This window comes from Punica granatum, chromosome 6 (genome assembly GCF_007655135.1).
Source record: "Punica granatum isolate Tunisia-2019 chromosome 6, ASM765513v2, whole genome shotgun sequence".
Lineage (NCBI taxonomy): Eukaryota > Viridiplantae > Streptophyta > Magnoliopsida > Myrtales > Lythraceae > Punica > Punica granatum.
In genome coordinates this window covers 4,275,791-4,295,857 of record NC_045132.1, presented here as the reverse complement: position 1 = coordinate 4,295,857, position 20,067 = coordinate 4,275,791, and the positions used below count along the sequence as shown (strand labels likewise).

Here is a 20,067-nt window from a genome sequence, read left to right as displayed (position 1 = left end):
AACGACAATCATATCATCCACATAGACTAGTACCGCAAGAAATTTCTTATCCCGCTGTAGTGTAAAGAGAGAATGATCGGCTTCAGACTGAGAGAAACCATAATTGCGTAGGGCACTCGTAAACTTAGAGAACCAATTGCGAGACGCTTGGCGAAGACCATAAAGAGATTTCTGAAGACGACACGCATAACCTGGGCGTCGATGAGAAAATCCCGGGGGTAACTTCATATATACTTCCTCTTCAAGTTCCCCATGAAGAAATGCATTATGGACATCTAGTTGATGCATTTCCCAATTATTAGTTACTGCGAGAGAAAGCAGAACACGTACCGTAACGAGCTTGGCGACGGGTGCAAAAGTTTCATGAAAATCCACACCCTCTATTTGTGTGAATCCTTTTGCTACAAGACGAGCCTTGAAACGTTCAATGCTGCCATCCGCATGACGTTTAATTTTGAAAACCCATTTGCAACCAATGGGTTTCTTGCCTTCGGGAACTGGTTCTATTCGCCAAGTATTGTTAGATTCCAAAGCTCGTATTTCAGCCTGCATAGCATTACGCCATCGAGAATCTTGTACTGCTTCTTGGTAGGATCGAGGTTCAACCTCATGGTCCAATGCCGCAGTATATGCAAAATGATAATCAGTAAATTTCGAATATGATAGACATGGCTCAATTGAATAAGACTTACCCGAGAAAGTCGATGAAGTGGGTGTGCTCGAATTGGAGAGGGGGGGCTGAATTTCAACTGTATGGCAAAGAAAATCCTTGTGCCAACTGGGAGGATGTCGATTTCTGTCTGATCTTCGTAACTGAATATTCTGATTATCTGGAGTACTATCAGCATGGGTAGGAGAAAGAGGCCCAAAATCCATGGGCTGAATCAGTGGACTGTGTACAGAGAAAGGAAGCTGGGCCGCAGAAGGAAGAAGCTGGGCCTCGGAGGAAGTGATCCGGGCCTCGGAGGAAGAGAATTGGGCCTCAGAGGAAGGGAGCTGGACTGCAGGCCGAGCTGGAATATTCTCCAGTTCTGCGGGCCGATGATCAGAAGAAACGGGCTGGACTGCTGAATTAACTTCGGGCTGGGCATGTCCTGATTCATCATTGGGCTGAACTGATTTGAATTTATTTTCTAGCTCATAATTCTCCCCCTTGCTTCCATAATCCGAACCGGGCACAAAATCCAAGAACAAGGGTGTGTCATTCTTGTCAATAATTCTATTGTCCAACCTCTCTTGAGAAAAAGGAAATGTGTCCTCAAAAAATTTCACATCCCTAGAGACAAATATTTCTCGTGTTTTCAAATCATATAAGCGCCAACCCTTCTTACCGTATGGGTATCCCACGAAAATACACTTACGTGATCTTTCTCCAAATTTGTCTGTTACGCTTGACCTATTATGTGCGTAGCAAAGACAACCAAATACTCGTAGGTGAGAATAATCAGGTGGTTTATTGAATAACATCTCAAACGGAGTTTTACCCGATAAAATCGATGATGGCGTTATATTGATGAGGTATGCAGCAGTGGTCACACATTCTCCCCAAAATCGTGTTGGAAGACTTGCCTGAAATAAGAGTGCCCGTGCCACGTTTAATATGTGGCGATGTTTCCTTTCTACTCGCCCATTCTGTTGTGGAGTATAGGAACAGGAAGTCTGATGTATGATGCCACGTTGTGAGAAGAAATTTTGTATTTCTTTGGAGAGAAATTCCGACCCATTATCAGTCCGAAGAATTTTCACTGATCTTTCAAACTGATTTTGTACCAGATTGATGAATCCAATTAGGTTATATCTGGCCTCGGCTTTATCACGTAAAGGGTATATCCAAATAGCTCGACTATAGTCATCAACAATCGTCATGAAGTAATAAGCCCCAGAAAGTGATTTAATTTTGTATGGCCCCCATAAATCACAATGAACTAATTGGAATAAATAGCTCGCTTTATTGAGACTTATTGGAAATGGAGAACGAGTTTGCTTTGACCTATAGCAAACATCACAGTCCTTATGACAACTGGAATTAGATGTAATACCCTTAAAAATAAGACGACGTGACGGGTGCCCCAAACGGTTGTGCCAAAGCTCATTATTTTCAAATGTGACTGCGGAAGCTATGACTGACGATGATGACACACGCCGTAAATAGTAGACCCCCCCGAGCATTTCACCCACTCCAAACGTCTTCCTCGTGGTGAGGTCCTGTAATAAGCACATGTCACCATGAAAAATCACCCGACAATTAGAATCAGTGGATAATTGAGCAACTGATATTAAATTGCACTCAAAAGATGGAACTAGTATGACATTCGATAAATTGAGATCCCCAGCGATATGAATGTTTCCTTCCTTAGTGGCAAGAATAGAATTGCCATTAGGAAATCGAACCCTGAAATTCTCAATAAGTCGACTAGAATTAAATAAGTCAACCCTTCCTGTCATGTGGCGCGAAGCACCCGTGTCAATAATCCATTGATCATCTGGATTAATGGAAATTAATTTATTACCGACAAGAGGCTCAGCTGAGTGATTATCTCTTCCGACTATGTCAAGAAGCTTCTCGAACTGGGCTGTGGACAGCTCTGAAATTTTGCTGGGCTTCGGACCAGAGCTGGCGGCCTGGACTGCATTTGAACGGGCCTGCAGATTACTCGGCCCAGTCGCTGCATAACTCGGCCCATGTTTCTTTTGCTGCTTGGGCCCGCCTTTGCCTTTGCTCCTGGGCTCCCAATCCGTGGGCTTTCCGTGAAGTTTCCAGCATGTGCTGCGAGTGTGGCCCATTCGGTCACAGTGATCACAGTAAGGTCGTCCTCCCGATCGTGCGTCGGGTTGATTTGTTCCAGCTCCCTCCTTGACATAATAAACTGCTGCCTCTGGTCCCGACTCATGTCCACGAGCCACAATCTTTTGTCGCTCCTCATGAATCACCATGTAATAAATTTTGTTAAGAGAAGGAAGTGTATCAAGACTCAGGATATTGGAGCGCACCATACCGAACTCCGGGTTGAGCCCCATGAGAAATTGATATGCTTTTTCTTTCTCGCGATGTGAAGTCACGAATGCTGCCGCCGCACAAGTACAAGTAGGAGCCGTGAGAAAATTCTCTAGCTCATCCCACAAGACTTTGAGATTGGAATAATACTTTGCGACGGTTTCACCTTCCTGTCTCATCAGACATAAACGAGATTTCAATTCATATATCCTTGCTTCGTTACCTTCCGAAAACCTCTCTTTGAGGTCATCCCAGAGAGTCTTCGCATTTTCGATACATGCGACACTCGATTGCAAATCTTGATCGAGAGTATTGGTTATCCACGCCACGACCATCGAATTGCACATGATCCATTGCAATTCATTGGCATCTCCCTCAGCTGGTTTTTGTACTGAGCCATCGATGAACCCAAGCTTATTCTTTGCTCGAAGTGCATTAGTCATTAGCCTGGACCAAGTGAGATAATTCTCACCATTCAAAGTGCAGGCGATGATCTTGATTCCTAGCGCATCGGATGAGGTGACAGTATAAGGTGAAACAGCGATGATGGATCCCATTCCTACTCCAGTGTTTGCTTCCATGGGATAATTGGAAAATAAGAAACGAATATCAACAAGGATTTGATCGGTTTCAAGACTTTGAAGCTCTGATACCATGTGAAAAGAGGAGAATCGATTGAATAGAAGGTGATAATCTTTATTGATGTGACAACCGTATATATACAAAATAACTCGTAAGTAAATCAAAAAAGGATACTGTATAAACTATACAAAGAATATCCTAAGAATATCCTAGAATATCCTAAGAATATAAGAAGATTCTAATGTAACAAATCTCGGAGAATATGTGGAAATATCTCGGAAATCATGGCATATCCCGTAATACATGATCTTGGTTTTGATGGATGATGGATCCATTGGGTTCATCAATGCATCTCTATTTTCTCATACTCCATTTTCATTAATGAAAGCTCCCTTCCGGTTACTTAAGCCATCTCGTGGCATTCGACAAGGAGATCCATTGTCCCCCTTTCTTTCTTTTCCTATTAGCTACTGAGGCTCTCTCTAGACTTTCGTCCTATGAGGAATCATTAGGTAATATTCAAGGAATCAAAATTGGTCTTGGCTGCCCTCCCATGACTCATCTTCGTTCTGCTGGACGACCTATTTCTCTTTGCTGAAGCGACTGATTGGAACCTGCTCCACTTATTCAGTCTTCTTGATCAATACCAACTCTGGTCAGGACAGAAAATCAATTGAGCCGAGTTTGCTCTTTTCTTTAGCAATAATATGCCTAACAAACTTGGGAATCATTTTTGCGCTCTTCTTGAGCTCAAAAAATGTCAGATGAAATCCAAGTATCTCGGTCTACCACTGTATATCCAAAAAGCCAAAACAAGATACTTCGAAGACATTGATCGAGGCACTCAAAAACTCAGCTCTTGGAAATCTAGGACCCTTTCTCAAGCTGGTAAAAGTGTGCTAATCCGTACAGTTGTTGTATCCCTCCCAGCTTACACTATGACTTCCTTCTTCTCCCAAAGACTCTCTGTCAAATACTTGACTCCATGTTCTCAAATTTTTGGTGGGAAAACAATTCTCTTGGCAACCCCAGGATTCATCTTAAATCTTGGGACCTACTTTGATCCCCAAATTCAGTGGAGGTCTCGGGTTTTGAAGGGTGTGGGATCAAAACATTGCCTCTATCTTGAAACTTGCTTGGGCAATTTGCTGGAACTCCGATAGACCATATGTACAGCTCTTACAAAGGAAATACTTGAAACACCAGCCTTTCTTCTACCATACTCCCAATTCAAGATCCTCATTCCTTTGGACATCGGGACTTGTACCACAATTCCGCTGTTAAGAAAATGAGCATGCTTCAGGATAGCAAATGGTCGGTCCATCGACATATGGACGGAACCATAAACAACCCTAATTTCTTGCCCAATGCTCGATTAAACTGCCCTATCACCTCAAAATACAGATGGGTGTCTAAAACTTATTCTTGCAAATGGAATCTCCTGGAATGTCCCTCTACTCCAGTCATTATTCGATAACTCTTCCACTCACTGCATTCTTGAAATCAAGCTGCATCCAAATGAACCTTTTGACTCTTTGATTTGGCAATCAGCAACTAATGGTCTTCACTCAACTATCTAGTTGACCAAACCACTCATTTCCCGCAATCTCGTCTTTCCAAATCTGAATGGAAACGAATTTGGAGGGCAAAAATTCATGATCGTTGCAAACTCCTCCTCTGAAGACTTATTTAGGAAGCATTCCTATTTGCATCCATACTCGGCCGAAGATTTTGTATCACAAATACTGATTGCTCTACTTCTGTCATAGTCAACTAGGAACTTCCATTCATGTATTCCTCACTTGCCCCTTTGTTGAGATTGTTTGGTCACTCTTGGAATTGCCCATTCGAGTCAATAGAGCAAGGATCAGTTCCCCGGTACATTGGATCAGACTAATTATGGGAGTTGACCTTGACCTCAACATTCCTCACCATCTGCAACATCATTTCCAATTACAAGTTGTGGTCTGCTTTGATGCTTTATGGCAGTAACGAAATTCAAACAGGGAAGCTCCATGTATTGAACCCGCTGAAAATAGCCCAGGAGATCACAAGGAAAACTGCCATTTACAAACAAGCTTGGCTCGAGAAACAGCATACATCACAGATTGGAACATATAGATGCATTGCCCATCAAAGCTCCCCTGCACTTCCTTCGACTTCACGACTCGGCATATCATCTTTGCACTCTACGACACGCTTGGACCTTCAAATCCACCTCCACTGACCCTCTTGAAGGGGAAGCAGAAGCTGCTTACCTAGCTATCTCTACAACTAAGGAAGTGGGTATTGCCTCCTTGCTTCTAGTAGGTGATTCCATGGACGTCGTAGATGCTCTACATGATCTCCTCCAACAACTCTGTCGTTTTTTCATTCCTATGTAGCTAAGGCTAAAGACCTTTTATCTCATTTTGTTAGTTGGGATATTGGCCGAGGAACTCGAATTATCTCACCCATAATCTTGCCAGCTGGGCAGCAATTTGTAAGCACAACAGGTTTGTCCTCGTCTCCTCGCTTCCCTCACATGTTCTCTCTAGGGAGTCTGAGATTCCATTAGAACTTCTGTTTCTTTATCTATTAATGACATATACATTCTTATTCAAAAAAAAAAAAACAGAAGAACTATGTTACGTAAAAAAAATCATATTCGCTGAAATATGATTATGTTTTGTCTCTTAATTACTTCGTGAAAAAATATTACACGAGCTTTTTTAAAAAAAAATTGAAATTTGTTATAAACACTTATTATACTTGTAATAATAACACTTAATCAATTTTTATTCATCAATATTATACTAGATGGAAACAAAACTAATTGTATATTCATAACCGATACATATAATTTGATAATTAATTTGCATAACATATAACATAATATAATATAATATAATACTAGGGCAAAATGCCCCCATGATGCCGCGGGAGAGGAACGTTTTCTTATCGATAAGATCGTAATCATAATTTATGCAATACTCAATTTAAATAATAAATCAATATATAGTAATAGGATGAACTATTAATTCTTTAAATATTTCTAACTTTGAATTCTCTTTATTCCCATCCAGATAAGAAGTTTTATAAACTGGGTTATCTTTATAGAATGTCTCTTTAAAGTTGAATTCATCCCCCTTTCCATTTACTCGGATTAGCTCAGTGGTAGAGCGGTCGGCTGTTAACCGACTGGTCGTAGGTTCGAATCCTACTTGGGGAGATTTGATTCATTCCGAATTAAAGAATTCAGAATGAAAGGGTTCGCTTTGACCGTTAAGAGTACGGTAACCATTAGAGTTCTTACAAGTTATATTAACTTATATAGTAAACCTGAAGTAAAAGTTAATATATTTTTATGGTTACTCCAAATTTTACATTTATAATAGTTACAAACTCATTTTTTATGTCATTTAATTACTTTGATTACTGATATTCATTAGGATATTGAAATATAGAAAATAATTTACCTTATATGTTACAAAAAAATCATTATGATAGGTTATGACTTATATCATTGACAAAAAAATGTTAAAAGAAACTATGCGAAATATATATATATATTAAAAAAAAGCCCGAACTTCAATGAGGAAAAGGTAAAAAAATTATGTTTTACAATTTTATTAATTTATTTAATTTATTTTTTTGTGAAAGACATACATTCCTTTTTTCGATGTGTACTGCAATAAGAATGATGCACTTCACTCCTCTAGAATAATGATTTGACAAAATAAAAATTGGTCGCGAATTTAAAAAGATATATATAATTATAAAGTCCTTTCACAAACTTTTTATTAGAAGGATTTAGAAGCGCAAGGGAATAAATTAGAAATGTGTAACCAATGTAGCTTGGTTCAGGGGATATCGACACTTGTTTATTCTAAGCAACACGAACTCGAGTCTTGTGTGTGGAGAAAATCTAAGAAAATGCAAATATTCTACCACTTAGTGGGCTGATTAATTTGAGCTAAATTAATCAGAACTCATTAGACTTGCGAATATCATGATACAAACTGGAGAAAAATGATAGAAAATGTAAATAAACAAATAATTTTATTTATTGAGTCGAATTTGAGTATTGTATGTGAAAAAAATTCACGATTGAGGAAATTTTACGACTTAGTTGATCGACCTGACTCAAGTCGAACTTGATTCGTCATAATTGATTGGATTTCTGAATATAAGATATAGGATAAAAACTCAAAAGAAATATAGAAAAAGTAAATAAATAAAATAATAAAAATATTTTAATAATCAAAGGACTAGAAAAGGAATATTGTTAAAGAGTTTGGAAAATATCACTACTCTCCCTCTCATTGCTATGGACAATTTTTTATTGTTTACTATAGTAATACTATAATATAGTATAATGTTTACTATAATAATATAACATAACATAACATAACATAACATAATATAATATAATATAATATAATATAATATAATATCTCGTATATCATATTTTAATGAATATTTCCTGCATATTGCACCGATTTTATTCACTGGTTATATATACTGAGAGTTACATAAAAAAAGAAGAAAGAAAAAAAACAAATGACTACTGCTAGAAAGGACGTGAGGTCCAAGGCATATATATTGACTGAAATTTGCCACATTCGTATCTTCCAAGCTTCAGATGTGTAGATAAGATATCTGCAATTTATTTTCGAACTATCATGTTCATCACTCAACGATTCAATATGAGCATCAATTTTTCAGTCACTAAAACACACGTAATTTCTAACGGTACTGTCACTATATAGCATTGATCTACAAGATCATATTATATACATCTTCTCCTCGAAGCAATCTTTTTTTTTTTTTGAACATATTATATCACCTCTACGATGAGACAAATTTTCCATTTACAAAAATAAATAAAAAAAGTCCAGCATTTTCACCTTGGAGTGGGGATGGGTATGTACTATTTATCCTGATATCTTCTATCTTCCATCTATTATTATAGGTATTTAAAATGGGCTCCTCGAGCCTGTGCGATGAGAAGCCTCCGTTCGTGTGATGTGAGTCTGTCACGTAGGATTTTTGAACAATTCCTCCACTCCTGATTGAGTATCTTTTCATTCATCTTATTTAATTTAATTACTCATTGAAAGTAATTAATAAAAAAATTAAAGAATGTGAGAGATGAGCATAAGTTTATTAGTATTGTAGTGGTAGAAACATAGTTAGTTGAGTCAATTGTCTTGTCTTCAAAACTTTTCATCCAATTTTTCTTATTTTTATTGTGCTTTTTTTCATATTTTATTTTTGAAAAAGAAAATTTTTTAATGTGGACTTGACACCGTTAATTTTGCTTACGTGTAATTTATCAGTGATTGCAAATTAAAATTATTTAAAAAGTAAAAGAAAAAATGAGAAATTAAAATAAAATTAATTAATAAACCTTTAAAAAAATAACGATGAGGAGCTTGATGGTCGCCGAGAGAAGGATCGGATCAGGGGCTCCTCCTTCTGGGTCCCTACAAAGTGACACATATATCATATGTCCAAAATGTTACATGAATATGGAACTTTTAAGATGAGAGTTGCAAATATGTAACTCCTATTACTACAAAATGTAAAAATTGTCCTATTTTTATAATATCAATACGCAAAATATTTATTATTTAATATAACTATTCATATGAAAAGTTATATTGGATTCAGCATCATACCGTACATTGTTTCTGAATAAATATCTTTGAAAAAATAAATAAAATCATCTATACAAATATATCACAAATAAATTTAAAAGTTTATATTAAAAAAAGAGCAACATATAACAATAACAAATCTATACTCTCAATCAATGTTACATCTACTAATATATAATACTACGTGTAAGCCATCAACATAATAAGTCATAGAAACATAAAAGATTTTATTTATTTATTTAAGATAAATTAACAAAAAAATTACAAGCGTCGACTCGTAGGTCTCAAGTTTAGTTTGAGCTAAAAGAGAGTTACAAAAAAATAACTCTCTCATAACTTGACAGGTGGCCCAATAGAACCTCTCCTTTTGTTTCATTTCTTTTTTATTTTGTCTATCTTTTATGTTTGACAAATTAGTCCCTCAAACTTGATTTTTCTTTATTTTAATTATAATTTTACATTCTCATTTCTAGATTTATATTTTAATAACTTCTTAATTAAATATTTTCGAGAACAAAGTGATGGAGTAATAAATTTACGTAAAGAAAATTAAGAAATATTAGAGATATTTGATAAAGTTAGAATTTTAAAATTTTAACGATTATAATATTTGATGAGTCAAAGTACTCAATATGATATTTTCGAATTAAATCATCACGATACATGTGATAACCACATTTATATAACATTTCTCTATTTCCATGTTATTTTTTTAGTTTTATATTTATATAACACTATGTTTGACTGAATTTTTAATTTTAAAATTAATTAATTCAATAACTTTTACTGTAATAATATGATACATTACATACATTGAAAAATATTTTATGAAGGTTGCATTGCAAAATAATAAGAAATAAAATGTCCAAAATGATTATAATGATTTTCAATTTATTAAAATATAATTTTTTAATTAGAAGTCTCAATTTCTTATAAAATAAACCGCGACAACGCACATGTGTTTTTACCAAAAAATATCCAGCAAAACAGATATAATAAATTTCAATCCTAATCGGGACAGGGTTACGCAAATCCCACGGAACCAAACAGCCCCCATTAGGGTCGGTTCTCTCCCTCTCCGTCTTTAAATACCCCCTTAGGGGGTCGGGAAATTTCATTTGGTTCTCTTCCTGCAAGAGAGCTTCTTTGAGGAGAGATCTCCGTCCTCTCCCGATCTCTCTCTCTCTGTGCCCTCTGCTCACTGCAGAGCTTAACCGCTAAAATTTATAACGGACAAAGCAGAATCCCATACTCGGGGAGGAGGAGGAGAAGAAGAAGCCTCCATTGATTCCGAATTTGGACTGTGTGAAAACCCTAGGGTTTACGGAGTAGAACCAGATCGATCGCCATGGACTTGAGGTTCCCCTTCTCGCCAGCGGAGGTCGCCAAGGTCCGGATGGTCCAGTTCGGCATCCTCAGCCCCGACGAGATCGTAATTCCCCCCGCCCTCTCCATTCGGTTTCCGCCGTCTCGTTTGAGTTTCCTGTTTGGTCTCCGGGAGGGTCTTGCAGTGGGATTGGTTTGATTCTGTCGTTGAACTCGGTCTGCGTAGTCTTGTGTATGAGTTGTTACTCCCCCGGCCCCAAAACTAGGGTTTTAGGGATTGGTTCGCATCGGGTATCCCTCTAGACACTCCGGAAGTGGTTGAGCTAGCCTTATGCAGCAAAAATTCTGTCCCCAACAATGACTTGTCTGCCATTGAATTAGGGTTTTCTTACTAGCTTTAGCAGTCGATTGATGAGAAATCCTCTCTTAAAGTGTGAAAGAGTGTTTGAATTAGTTCTCTGCCGTTCTCCCGAGTAGTGATCTTCAAAGGACTAGCTTTCGGGGATTCATTTTACGTCGACTGATGCATTGTTATTGGCTGTTAAACTAGTGGTCGGTCTTTCTGAATCCTTTAATGTCCCGAAAAGCTAAGTTTTTTCTCTTTGTGGTTTGCAGAGGCAAATGTCTGTTATACAGATTGAACATAGTGAGACAACGGAGAGGGGCAAGCCGAAGCCCGGTGGCCTGAGCGATCCTCGGCTTGGCACAATTGATAGGAAACTGAAGTGTGAGACTTGTACGGCGAACATGGCTGAGTGCCCAGGTCACTTTGGGCACCTCGAGCTCGCCAAGCCTATGTTCCATATCGGGTTTATGAAAACTGTGCTAAGTATCATGCGCTGCGTGTGCTTCAACTGCTCAAAAATCCTGGCTGACGAGGTATTATGCCTGTTGGTTGGCTGGCTCCTAGTGTGAGACTTGGTTCCTGCATAGTCTTTTTCAGCCTTCTTCGCTCTCGTGCGACTCGTCGAGTTGGACTATAGAGCTGTTAAGTGCAGCTTATTAAAGTTCTGCTGAATTCAAATTAGCACGATGACTACATTTACATGTTAAAATCAGTTATTGAAAGTTTGACTCAAGAAAATGCCTGATATGGGATCCCAAAACTGAGATGACTGTCAGCGTAAAGGAAAGAGAGAATTTCTCCATGGAACATCAATTATTCAAGTTGCTGAGTTCATTTTCATAACGGAACGTAATAACAGATTATTGGAGAGAATGTTGTTATATCAGATTGGTTTAGTCCACTGTAAATCAGCAAACAGCACAAAAGATCTGCAAAGGCTTTACAAGTTTCTAGTTGCTGTTTAGAAAATAGTTGTTGAGGAGGGTTGCTTATCTCGCAAGCACATCCCTTTAAATATTTACTTTTACAGCCTGAGATGGTGTGGATTATCTCGATGTCTTAATTTAAGATACTTAGAGGCGATTCGAGGCGTTATAAATTGCTAGCACAGCTTGTGATCTTGGATCATTCTATTATTATTTCAGGAGGAACACAAGTTTAAACAAGCAATGAGGATAAGAAATCCAAAAAATAGGCTTAAGAAGATACTGGATGCATGTAAGAATAAAACCAAATGTGAAGGTGGTGATGAGATTGATGTCCAAGGTCAAGACTCCGAAGAGCCAGTTAAAAAGAGTCGTGGCGGCTGTGGCGCCCAGCAGCCGAAGCTCACAATTGAAGGTATGAAAATGATTGCGGAGTATAAGTCTCCGAGGAAGAAAAGTGATGATCCGGACCAGCTTCCCGAGCCTGTTGAAAGGAAGCAGACCCTTTCTGCAGAAAGGGTAATTTACTTGCATTTATGATAGTTTCTTATGTGCCAATCCTTCGTTACATATATGATTTTCGAGTCTCTGCTATTTGTGATATTGATCACCTTTAAATGTGGATGCAGGTTCTAAGTGTTCTTAAGAGGATAAGTGATGAAGACTGTCAGTTATTAGGTTTAAATCCAAAATATGCTCGTCCGGATTGGATGATCTTACAAGTTCTGCCTATTCCTCCTCCTCCTGTTAGGCCATCTGTGATGATGGATACATCTTCTAGAAGTGAGGATGATTTAACACACCAGCTGGCAATGATCATAAGGCACAATGAGAATCTGAGGCAACAGGAAAGAAATGGAGCGCCTGCACACATCATATCGGAGTTTGCACAGTTGTTGCAGTTCCATATCGCCACGTACTTTGACAATGAGTTGCCCGGACAACCAAGGGTCTGCTGGCTCTCTTATTCAAATGAATTCAGATCTGTAGATTTTTGTTGGTAGGCAGGGGCCCGCTCTTATTTTGTAACCGCTAATGCATTTATATACTGTTTTGTTACTGCGCAGGCTACACAGCGATCTGGTAGACCCATCAAGTCAATCTGTAGTAGGCTTAAGGCCAAGGAAGGCCGTATTAGGGGGAATCTGATGGGTAAAAGAGTTGATTTCTCAGCACGTACTGTCATTACTCCAGATCCAAATATTAACATTGATGAGCTTGGAGTCCCGTGGAGTATTGCGTTGAATCTGACTTATCCAGAAGCAGTGACTCCTTATAACATTGAAAGGTTCATATCATATTTTATTGAACATCTTCCCTGTGCTTTACATGGTCGACAATCATAAATACCCTATTTTACAGGTTGAAGGAACTTGTGGAATATGGCCCTCATCCTCCACCTGGTAAAACTGGTGCCAAGTACATTATAAGGGATGATGGACAACGTCTCGATCTCCGATACTTGAAGAAAAGTAGTGATCATCATCTGGAGCTGGGATACAAGGTATTGTCTGCATTCTCCCTTATTCTAGATTGTGTTTTCATTTTAATGAGCGCTCTGTCTCAGACTGGTAATATTATTGCAGGTGGAGCGGCACTTGAATGATGGAGACTTTGTCCTCTTCAATCGGCAGCCTAGTCTTCATAAAATGTCTATTATGGGCCACAGAATCAAGATTATGCCTTACTCAACATTCAGATTGAATTTGTCAGTGACATCCCCATATAATGCTGATTTTGATGGGGATGAAATGAATATGCATGTTCCGCAGTCATTTGAAACTAGAGCAGAAGTCCTGGAACTAATGATGGTTCCCAAATGCATTGTGTCACCTCAATCGAATAGACCTGTGATGGGAATTGTCCAGGATACACTCTTAGGATGCCGTAAAATCACTAAAAGGGACACTTTCATTGAGAAGGTAATTTTCACCTGAGCATGTCTTCTATCTTCTTTCTAGTTAGATGACTGCTTTGTTTTTATCTTGGTAATGATCTCCACCATACTTCTGTAGGATGTTTTCATGAACACCTTGATGTGGTGGGAGGACTTTGATGGAAAAGTTCCTGCTCCGGCTATTTTGAAGCCTAGGCCACTCTGGACAGGCAAACAAGTTTTCAATCTCATCATTCCAAAGCAGATTAATCTCATGAGGACTTCTGCTTGGCATTCTGAGTTGGAAACGGGCTTTATAACTCCAGGAGATACGCAAGTCCGAATAGAGAAGGGAGAGTTGCTCTCTGGGACTCTCTGCAAGAAGGCTCTCGGAACATCTACTGGAAGTCTTATACATGTCATCTGGTACAGATTTTAAGCTGCTTTAGTAGTTCAAACATATGCCTTGACAATTTCTTAATGAAGGTAATCTGATGTCTTTTAGATGGCACACGAACATTTCCTTAACAATTCAGTTTCATCAAGTGGACAGTGACAGAGCACCTTACTGTCTTAGCTCTTGAGAAGGCTTCAATTTTATTGTCCAAAGGGGGGGGGGGGGGGGGGGGGGGGGGGGGGGGGGGGGGGGGGCTTTTTAAAAGACATATGGAAGCTGATTGCACTTTGATAAGCTTATCTGGAAATTTTGACTTATCCTCATTTATTGCACTTCTCATTCTGCTTGTTGGGACCTTCCTGAAATCACACCTGAATTGACCTGTTTAATGTTGGAAGTGCCATTTTACGCCTCCTAGATTTTGATTTCTATTTAATGTTCTTTTGACCAGGGAAGAAGTTGGTCCAGATGCAGCCCGCAAATTTTTGGGACACACGCAGTGGCTTGTCAACTATTGGCTTTTGCAGAATGCTTTCAGCATTGGTATCGGAGATACAATTGCTGATGCAGCAACTATGGAAAGAATTAATGAAACCATATCGAAGGCTAAGGATGAAGTGAAAAGACTTATAAAGGAAGCCCAAGAGAAGAAGTTGGAGCCTGAACCTGGAAGAACAATGATGGAATCTTTCGAGAACAAAGTGAACCAGGTCAGTGGAACAGTTATTGATTCTTCCTATTTATTTTTCCATGCATCAGTTTTCTTTGAGTTGTTAATTGTTTCAAGGACATTTTTCTTGCACCAAACATATAAGCCAGGTTACAGTTTTCTTTGAGTTGTTAATTGTTTCGAGGACATTTTTCTTGCACCAAACATATAAGCCAGGTTAAGAACTTAGAGTAGTTATGAAAGGGATGAGAAAGAAATGGAGAGCACTGAATCTTTGTTATCTTTCAGGTGTTGAATAAGGCTCGTGATGATGCTGGAAGCAGTGCTCAGAGGAGTCTGTCTGAGAGTAACAATCTGAAGGCCATGGTTACTGCTGGGTCTAAAGGAAGTTTTATCAACATATCACAGATGACTGCTTGTGTGGGTCAGCAAAATGTTGAGGGTAAGCGAATCCCGTTTGGATTCATTGATAGAACGCTGCCCCACTTCACGAAAGATGATTATGGGCCAGAGAGTCGTGGATTTGTTGAGAACTCCTACTTGCGTGGGCTGACCCCACAAGAGTTCTTCTTTCATGCAATGGGTGGTAGGGAAGGTCTCATTGATACGGCTGTGAAGACATCTGAGACTGGATACATTCAGAGAAGATTAGTGAAGGCTATGGAGGATATCATGGTTAAGTATGATGGAACTGTCAGGAATTCTCTGGGAGATGTTATACAGTTTCTGTATGGGGAGGATGGTATGGATTCTGTGTGGATTGAATCTCAAAAGTTGGACTCCTTGAAGATGAAAAGGTCGGAATTCGATAGGGTGTTCAGGTACGAGCTAGATGATGATAACTGGAATCCTGATTATATGCTGCCAGAACATATTGAAGATCTGAGAACTATCAGAGAAATTCGAAATGTGTTCGACGCTGAAGTTCAGAAACTAGAAGCGGATAGATACCAGCTTGGAACTGAGATTGCTACGACAGGTGATAATTCTTGGCCATTGCCCGTCAACCTCAAAAGGCTCATATGGAACGCACAGAAGACCTTTAAGATTGACATGAGGCGTACTTCTGATATGCATCCAATGGAAATTGTCGAGTATGTTGATAAGCTCCAGGAGAAGCTGCTGGTTGTTCCTGGAAAGGATCTTTTGAGTGTTGAGGCTCAGAAGAATGCTACTCTCTTTTTCAATATATTGCTTCGTAGCACTTTCGCTAGTAAAAGAGTGTTGAAGGAGTACAGACTCACTCGTGAAGCATTTGAATGGATTTTGGGCGAGATCGAATCGCGTTTCCTTCTGTCTCTGGTAGCTCCTGGAGAAATGATTGGATGTGTGGCTGCTCAATCCATTGGCGAGCCTGCTACACAGATGACTCTCAATACGTTCCACTATGCTGGTGTTAGTGCAAAGAACGTTACACTTGGTGTTCCCAGGTTGAGAGAAATTATTAATGTGGCCAAGAAAATAAAAACCCCTTCCCTCTCGGTGTACCTTAAACCTGAGGTTAATAAGACAAAGGAAAGTGCCAAGAATATCCAATGTGCTTTGGAGTATACTACTCTCCGCAGTGTCACTCAAGCCACAGAAGTGTGGTATGATCCTGATCCCATGGGCACGATAATTGAAGAGGATATTGATTTTGTGAAATCATATTATGAGATGCCGGACGAAGAGATTGCCCCTGAGAAGATCTCTCCTTGGCTGCTTAGGATAGAGCTGAATCGGGAAATGATGGTTGATAAGAAGCTAAGCATGGCAGATATCGCTGAGAAGATCAACCTTGAATTTGATGATGATCTGAATTGTATATTCAATGATGACAATGCCGATAAACTGATCTTGCGGATCCGTATAATGAATGATGATGCCCCAAAAGGGGAGATGAACGATGAATCTGCAGAAGATGATGTCTTCCTTAAGAAGATTGAAAGCAATATGCTGACGGAGATGGCTCTTCGTGGCATCCCAGATATTAACAAGGTGTTCATTAAGAATGGCAAAGTAAACAAGTTTGAGGAGAGTGATGGCTTCAAGCCTGAGACTGAGTGGATGTTAGATACTGAAGGTGTCAACCTCTTAGCTGTCATGTGCCACGAAGGTGTTGATGCAAGGAGGACAACAAGCAACCACTTGATAGAAATTATTGAAGTCCTTGGTATTGAGGCAGTTCGGCGGTCCCTCTTGGATGAACTGCGAGTCGTTATATCATTTGATGGATCTTATGTGAACTACCGGCACTTAGCTATTCTGTGCGATACCATGACCTATCGGGGCCACTTGATGGCGATTACTCGTCATGGTATCAACCGCAATGATACTGGGCCATTGATGAGATGCTCCTTCGAAGAGACAGTTGACATTCTCCTAGATGCTGCGGTCTATGCTGAATCTGATTATCTGAGGGGTGTGACTGAAAACATTATGTTGGGACAGCTGGCGCCAATTGGAACAGGAGACTGTGCCCTGTACCTCAATGATGAGATGTTGAAGCATGCCATTGAACTTCAGTTGCCCAGTTATATGGAGGGTCTCGATTTTGGAATGACTCCTGCTCGGTCTCCTATATCTGGGACTCCTTATCATGAAGGAATGATGTCTCCAAGTTATCTGCTGAGCCCGAACCTCCGTCTTTCTCCCATCACAGATGCTCAGTTCTCTCCTTACGTAGGCGGGATGGCATTCTCGCCTGCTTCTTCTCCAGGATACACCCCCTCCTCACCGGGCTACAGCCCCACCTCTCCCAGTTACAGCCCGGCATCGCCGAGCTATAGTCCCACATCACCGAGCTACAGCCCGGCGTCACCAAGCTACAGCCCGACGTCACCAACTTATAGCCCAAGTTCTCCTGGATATAGTCCAACTAGTCCTGCATATTCACCTACAAGCCCTTCGTACTCTCCGACCTCCCCCTCATACAGCCCGACCTCCCCCTCATACAGCCCCACCTCCCCTTCCTATAGCCCTACATCTCCCTCTTATAGTCCCACTTCTCCAACATACAGTCCCACCTCACCTAGTTACAGTCCGACATCCCCTGCTTATAGTCCAACATCCCCTGCCTATAGCCCCACATCCCCTGCATATAGCCCAACTTCTCCATCCTATAGCCCCACCTCGCCTTCCTATAGCCCCACCTCGCCCTCGTATAGTCCAACTTCACCTTCTTACAGCCCCACCTCGCCATCATATAGCCCTACTTCACCGGCGTATAGCCCAACATCTCCCGGGTACAGTCCAACATCGCCCAGTTACAGTCCTACTTCTCCGGGGTACAGTCCCACATCTCCTAGTTATAATCCTCAGTCAGCAAAGTATAGCCCGTCACTGGCATACTCGCCGAGCAGTCCGAGGCTGTCTCCCTCCAGTCCTTACAGTCCAACCTCTCCTAATTACAGGTGAGAACTGCTGTACATGCTGCAGGTCATTTTCGTTTATATGGAAACAAAGTCCTCCAAAAAATATAACTGAAAAAGAAAATTTGACAGTGTGTGGCATGCTGTCTTGTGGGTCTTTGTTAACATTACGTTCTTATTGCCATGGCTTTACATTCGAAGACTCACTTGTTTATTTGTGGTGTCAGCCCAACGTCACCTTCATATTCTCCCACGTCGCCATCGTATTCACCTTCAAGCCCAACCTACAGTCCTAGCAGGTAAAGCTTTTTGCTAAATACTTGAAGGATATACCCCGGGAGACCCTTTCAATACAGTGTCTATATTTTTAACTAGACTGGGTCTTCGTGTATTTGCTTGATTGATACAAATGAGTTTTTGTTCTTTTGTCATGTAGCCCATACAATACTGGTGGAGGCCCAGATTATAGCCCGAGTTCTCCCCAATACAGGTGAGATGGTATACAAATTTGGGTGGGTGTAGCTAGAGAGGGAAGTGAATTTTACAAGGTACTTACTTTTGTTGCTTGTACATAAATGTAGCTTGAGTGCTGGGTATTCTCCGAGTGCACCAGGTTACTCACCATCTTCGACCAGCCAGTACACCCAAGCAAGCAATAAGGATGATCGAAGCAAGAAGGATGATAGGAGTGGTCGGTGAAGTGATATTTTTTGAACGAGAAAGCTCGAGGTGAGGACTGCTGTGGATATTCTTGGGGCCTGAGGCTACTAAGAGATTTCTGTATCCTCCACTTTGTTTGGATTATATTAATTAAAAAAAATCACTGTGATGTTTAGAAGAATGTGGAGTTGATACCGACTCTAATTCACTCGATATGCAGGTGGTCCATCAATGAAGCAAGATCCTGTGAAATAACAAACTTCGAGTGCAGATTTTTCTTTTATGGCAGTGGATTGATTATATTTGCTTCTCTTGTAATCTTGTCAAGTCAGCGAGCGTGCTAACGTCTCAAAGGCTGACTATGTGAATGAGGCACTATGTTGATTGTAACATTAACAGGAGCAATGACTTTTTTTCTATGCGCTTCTCTCCCTGCAAGGGAGGCAATTAATAGAATGATGAACTTGCTATGCACATTACAAGGGGTTCGTGTTGCGTCTCTTTGAACTTTCTTCCTGGAAACAACCGTTACTGGATATCTTCGTAACACCGCAAGGCATTTGGCCTCTTATTGTTCGGTGGTGTTCATACTATGGATGGATCATGGATGGTTTTCCAGTTCTTTTTTTGGTTTAGTTCATTCTTGCTCTGGTTCGGTGGAGGGTATTTTCACGGATTCGAGTTTCTACTGTGAAGTTCCATATGTGATAAACAAATGATAAGGGGGTTGCGGTTCTCGGGTCTTAGCCCTAGAACTTAATGGACGGGTTAGTTAGAACTCAATGGATGTGTTAGTTGCTTTTGTGATTTGCACGCAGAGGAAGATATCCTGGGAGGCGGCTGCTGTTCTTGATATTTCGAGTTTGGATCTTCTCGGTACATTGCGAGAGGACATTTGATGAAATGTGCTGAATTCGATGTGGATGATCTACTGGACTCATACGACCACCCCCAAGCACATGGAGATAGTTAAAAATAAGATATACAACAGATTAAAATTAATTTGGTCAATGAATTTGGAAACCGAAACCAAATAAAATAAAAATAGTAAGGAAAAAAAAATGGAAACCGTGAAGATTGGGAATTGGGTGTGTTGCGAACAAATTGAGCGCTGAAAGGGAAGCATCGACGATGAATGACGTCAACAACATTTGACAAAGCCGACTTTGATAAAAACAAATAATACATGAGATGAAGATATGACTTATCTCCCACCTCCTCAATCTTTAGGCTTGTACGGAAATAAAATTAGTTAAAAAAAACAAAATGTAAAATTTGAAATAATTTAAAATAGATG

The 20,067-nt window shown here is 39.9% G+C and overlaps 1 protein-coding gene and 1 non-coding gene across 4 annotated transcripts; both read left to right on the top strand.

The window, feature by feature from the left end:
- The first annotated feature begins 6,715 nt into the window (after positions 1–6,715).
- On the top strand, positions 6,716–6,788 carry TRNAN-GUU. The gene has a single exon. It is a non-coding gene; the product is annotated as a tRNA-Asn (tRNA).
- Positions 6,789–10,325: 3,537 nt separating this feature from the next.
- LOC116211631 (DNA-directed RNA polymerase II subunit 1) lies at positions 10,326–19,249 on the top strand. 3 transcript variants are annotated; one of them, XM_031546094.1, is made up of 14 exons: positions 10,326–10,651; positions 11,161–11,424; positions 12,037–12,336; positions 12,447–12,767; positions 12,885–13,105; positions 13,180–13,321; positions 13,404–13,739; positions 13,833–14,119; positions 14,542–14,800; positions 15,049–18,152; positions 18,338–18,409; positions 18,547–18,600; positions 18,692–18,839; positions 18,991–19,249. In XM_031546094.1, exons 1-13 carry the CDS (start codon positions 10,568–10,570, stop codon positions 18,807–18,809), a joined length of 5,562 nt encoding a protein of 1,853 aa, XP_031401954.1. In that variant the 5' UTR covers positions 10,326–10,567; the 3' UTR covers positions 18,810–18,839; positions 18,991–19,249. The 3 variants fall into 3 exon arrangements, 2 of the variants coding, with proteins under 2 accessions (XP_031401954.1, XP_031401955.1); XR_004157710.1 differs by having other exon boundaries at positions 10,568–10,651; positions 18,724–18,839; XM_031546095.1 differs by having other exon boundaries at positions 10,568–10,651; positions 18,724–19,249.
- The last annotated feature ends 818 nt before the right edge of the window (positions 19,250–20,067 follow it).

What these genes read in the sequence shown, in the direction of transcription:
- LOC116211631 (XM_031546094.1), top strand. Translation starts at nt 10,568, where the DNA reads ATGGACTTGAGGTTCCCCTTCTCGCCAGCGGAGGTCGCCAAGGTCCGG. An exon ending in AGACCCTTTCTGCAGAAAGG is followed by an intron (nt 12,337 to 12,446) that starts GTAATTTACTTG and finishes ATGTGGATGCAG; the next exon opens with GTTCTAAGTGTTCTTAAGAG. An exon ending in ATCTGGAGCTGGGATACAAG is followed by an intron (nt 13,322 to 13,403) that starts GTATTGTCTGCA and finishes ATATTATTGCAG; the next exon opens with GTGGAGCGGCACTTGAATGA.